The sequence below is a fragment of the Glycine soja genome, chromosome 2, assembly GCF_004193775.1.
Source record: "Glycine soja cultivar W05 chromosome 2, ASM419377v2, whole genome shotgun sequence".
NCBI lineage: Eukaryota > Viridiplantae > Streptophyta > Magnoliopsida > Fabales > Fabaceae > Glycine > Glycine soja.
Genome location: NC_041003.1, coordinates 9488883 through 9493122, shown reverse-complemented (window position 1 = coordinate 9493122; position 4240 = coordinate 9488883). Strand labels below are relative to the sequence as shown.

The 4240-nt window shown below is 37.2% G+C and overlaps 1 protein-coding gene across 1 annotated transcript; it reads left to right on the top strand.

The window, feature by feature from the left end:
* Positions 1-1311: 1311 nt before the first annotated feature.
* LOC114385956 (aspartyl protease family protein 2-like) lies at positions 1312-2973 on the top strand. Its single transcript, XM_028345982.1, has one exon. It carries the CDS (start codon positions 1430-1432, stop codon positions 2771-2773), a length of 1344 nt encoding a protein of 447 aa, XP_028201783.1. The 5' UTR covers positions 1312-1429; the 3' UTR covers positions 2774-2973.
* Positions 2974-4240: the final 1267 nt, after the last annotated feature.

The following is a 4240-nucleotide window of genomic DNA, read 5'->3' as shown; positions in this document are numbered from 1 at the left end:
ATTAATACATAAAATTTATATTTTATTAACATTAAAACTTGAGGATATAATTGTTTGGTACAGTCCAATGTGACTTGGATGCAATCATACTCAACGGCTTGTATCCATAATTTTTGACATTTTTTTTTATTATATGAGAAACTAAAAAAATTTGTGAATTTGACGGACAAAAAAATATAAGTTTGAATTTTGGAGACTAAAAATGATGAATTTTTAAATTTAAGAGACTAGAAACATATTTAAGTATTTTGTTAAGAGTAAGCATCATTCACATAAGGTGTTTATATGTTAGTTTTGAAGGATTAACCGACTTATCATGTGTTGAATTTCTAAATTGTATGTACCATAACTTTTTCGCATCAAGCCCATCTAAAAGACGGACAAGAGATATATGGTAAGTATGGTTCTAAAGAAAAGTAACATAAAATTTAATGTCTTGTATGAGACTCACCTAATTTATCAATGACTAATAAACAAATAATTAATAGTTATAAATTAAATTATAAATTGGTCATGAACTTATTTATATTAATTTTTAAAAATAATTATTATTTTAAGAGAATAATGATTCAATAACGGGTACAATATCTCTCTAATATTAATGCACTCTTAACCCTACTAATCACATAAGATAGAAAGAGTATAAGGAAGAATCAAAATCCTTAGAAAATAAAAACCTAGTTATAATGTCATGATTATCAATGTACTCCAAACAAGAAATAATATTATGTTTTTCTTTTAAAAATTTAATATAATTATATATTCAAGATTTAAATTTAAAATTACTAGTTAAGTTAAATTAATTCAGAGAGATTAATTCACGTCACATACTTGATAATTTTTAATTTCATTATTTTAATATCAAATATACTTAATATTATATATATTTTTATGTTTATCTTTTATTTTATATACATATTTAATGTATCTAAAGAAAAATATACATGTTTTAAAAAAAAATCTAAAATAAAAAATAACTAAAAATTAAGTAACTTTTTTTATCATGTTAAAGATATTCACCAACTTGATAGTTGATACGTTGATTATTCCTTTTTGACAGAAAATTTATTTAATTATATTTAATGAAATCTTTTCTTCCAACTATATATTTTTTCATATACAAAGTTAATTTTTTTAAGCAAATACGAAGTTTAAATTTAAAACCCCATTTACGTAATTTGAATCCAACTTTAGTTTACTAGAACTAAAACTAACTTGATAAAAAAATTATGTCACTTTATTATTACTTATTAAAAGTTAAAATTGAAACAAAAAAAGATACGTATGAAAGTACATCCTCCGCAATACATCCCGAAAAAACGCGTAGATCATCATCAAACCATCTTCTGATCTGTCTGTCTCTTTCATCCATCATCTCCCTTCTTCACCTTCAACACTCTCATTTCTTCCTTCTCCACCCCCTTCAACAATGTCTTCACACCCCTCTCTCTTTTCCCTCTTCTTCTTCCTCCTTCTCTCCCTCCCACAACATTCCTTCTCCTCAACAGAGGAGTATCTCAAATTACCCTTACTCCCTCGCACCCCCCTCCCCTCCCCCTCCCACCTCCTCGCCGCCGACCTCCGCCGCCTCTCCGCCAACTCCCCCCTCACCTCCGGCGCCCCCACCGGCTCCGGCCAGTACTTCGCCTCCCTCCGCCTCGGCTCCCCTCCCCAGCGCCTCCTCCTCGTCGCCGACACCGGCAGCGACCTAATCTGGGTCAAATGCTCCGGCTGCCGCCGCAACTGCTCTTCCACCGCCTTCCTCCCCCGCCACTCCGCCTCCTTCTCCCCCCATCACTGCTACGACTCGCCGTGCCAACTCGTCCCCCACCCCCCGAGTCCCAAAAATCATCTCTGCAACAATCACACCAAACTCCACACCCCATGCCACTACCAATACTCCTACGCCGACGGGTCCACCTCCACGGGCTTCTTCTCCAAAGAAACAATATCACTCAACACAACTAACTCTACTCGTCAAACAAGACTCAATAAACTTTCCTTCGGCTGCGCCTTCCGTACCTCCGGCCCAAGCGTCACGGGCCACAGCTTCAACGGCGCGCAGGGCGTAATGGGCTTGGGCCGCGGCCCGATCTCCTTCACCTCTCAACTCGCCCGCAAACTCAGCAACACAAAGACCAAAAACACCTTCTCTTACTGTCTTCTCGACTACACCCTCTCCCCTCCCCCTACTAGCTACCTCACCATTGGCCCCACCCCTAACGACGTCGTTTCGCGAAACTCATTCACTTACACTCCGTTACTCACTAACCCTTTCTCTCCTTCCTTTTACTACATTTCTATTCAGAGTGTTTCTGTTGACGGCGTTAGGTTACCGATAAGTGAATCTGTTTTCCGGATTGACGCCAACGGTAATGGCGGCACCGTCGTGGATTCCGGCACCACGCTCAGCTTTCTCGCCGAGCCGGCTTACGGGAAGATCCTCGCGGCGTTCCGGCGGCGCGTGAGGCTTCCGGCGGTGGAGAGCGCTGCCGCGCTGGGGTTCGACCTTTGTGTTAATGTTTCCGGCGTGGCGAGGCCGAAGCTGCCGCGGCTGAGATTCCGGCTCGCCGGGAAAGCGGTTCTGTCGCCGCCGGTGGGTAATTATTTTATTGAACCGGCGGAGGGAGTTAAGTGTCTTGCGGTTCAGCCGGTTCGACCGGATTCGGGGTTTTCGGTGATTGGGAATCTGATGCAGCAGGGGTACTTGTTTGAGTTCGATTTGGACCGGTCGCGGATCGGGTTCACGCGTCACGGATGCGCGGTTCGTTGATAAAAATCGAACCGAAATAAATCGAACCGCTTTTTGTTTTTTAAAAGACACGGATTTGTTATTATTGCCGCTTGTATTTTTTGGGGGACATTTGGATTATTATTGTGGGAAATTTCGGTGGAAGAACGTTGTGATGATCCTGTACTTTTTATTATTTGAAATTTCTTTTTGGTTTATTTATTATTTACTACTATCTTATAATATTTTGTGCTGTGTGGCTTATTTGAAGGGAAAAGAAAAATGAAATAATGCTCGAGTTGTGATGTAAATAATTGAAGGTGTTTCGAGTATGCTTCGTTCTTAGTAATGATCACATGAACGTTGTACGATCAGGAAGAACATGAATTGCTTGTACGTAAGGGACCAAGACAACGTCTGAACTCTGCATTGAATTGATTTTAGAGATTACCATTTCATTAATGGAAAAAAATTGTTAGGATTACTATTTAAATGTGTTTTTGGCCAGTTTGGTGATTTAAATTTATTACTTCAAAAATGATAGTAGTAGTAATTATAATTTTTTCATAAATTTATAACCATGTTGTCACTAGTTTGAAATCGGATGATGGTTGTAGGTTTTGATTTTTCGATTTGTAAGAAATTAGTTAATGAACAATTAGGAGATATGTCACAATTGGCAGATAAAGTAAGACGAATCAAACAATTAAAATTTAAGAAAGAGCATAATCGTAAATTTGATAAATTTGTTAGAAGAAATGGTATAGTTTATATCAAAACATCTAATTTCACAAATTGATTAGATTCTAATCAATATTTTGAGTTTGGTTATTTTAGTTATTTTTCTTGTTATTAAAAGAAATTAATTGAGTTTGGTTTGGTCTTAAGAATAATTTTGTATCCGTGTATCTTCTCAATCATATGTTGGGCAATAATTTTATAGTCTCTTTGCGCGTTTAAGATTAAGGGATTGGATATTATTCATAGCAAATGCCAACATACATAAGGTTTTCATCAAGCCTTTTCACACTATTGTGCTTGACATAAATGAGCTATGTATTCTCCCAGTCATATGTTGACCATGCTTATTAATCATTGACTGACCCCTTGTCCAGATGTAAATCGACCTTGTTAGGGTAACAAAGGTCAACACTTTTGGCTTTATCTCAAAGTCACGTCTACATTATTGGTGTAACTAGCTAAGTTGTGTAAATCCAAAGATCTCGAATAACAACAAGGTGGGATATAAGAAATCACTCCCGAAAATATGGAGGGTGCACTCCATGCATGAATGAATATATATTCCAAAAAACTAATAGACAAACAAGTAGATTACATACATACACTTGAATGTTTTGGCTAGATCTTCTAAACACATTCATGTCATTAATATATTATAATTAGGTTTGATGGGCATTAGTAAGTGTTATGATGAAGAAGGCTGAGGGGACAATGTTATTGATCATCTCGATGAAAGTGGACAAGTTAGTATTTTGCTGCAACCTTTCT

What these genes read in the sequence shown, in the direction of transcription:
- LOC114385956 (XM_028345982.1), top strand. Translation starts at nt 1,430, where the DNA reads ATGTCTTCACACCCCTCTCTCTTTTCCCTCTTCTTCTTCCTCCTTCTC.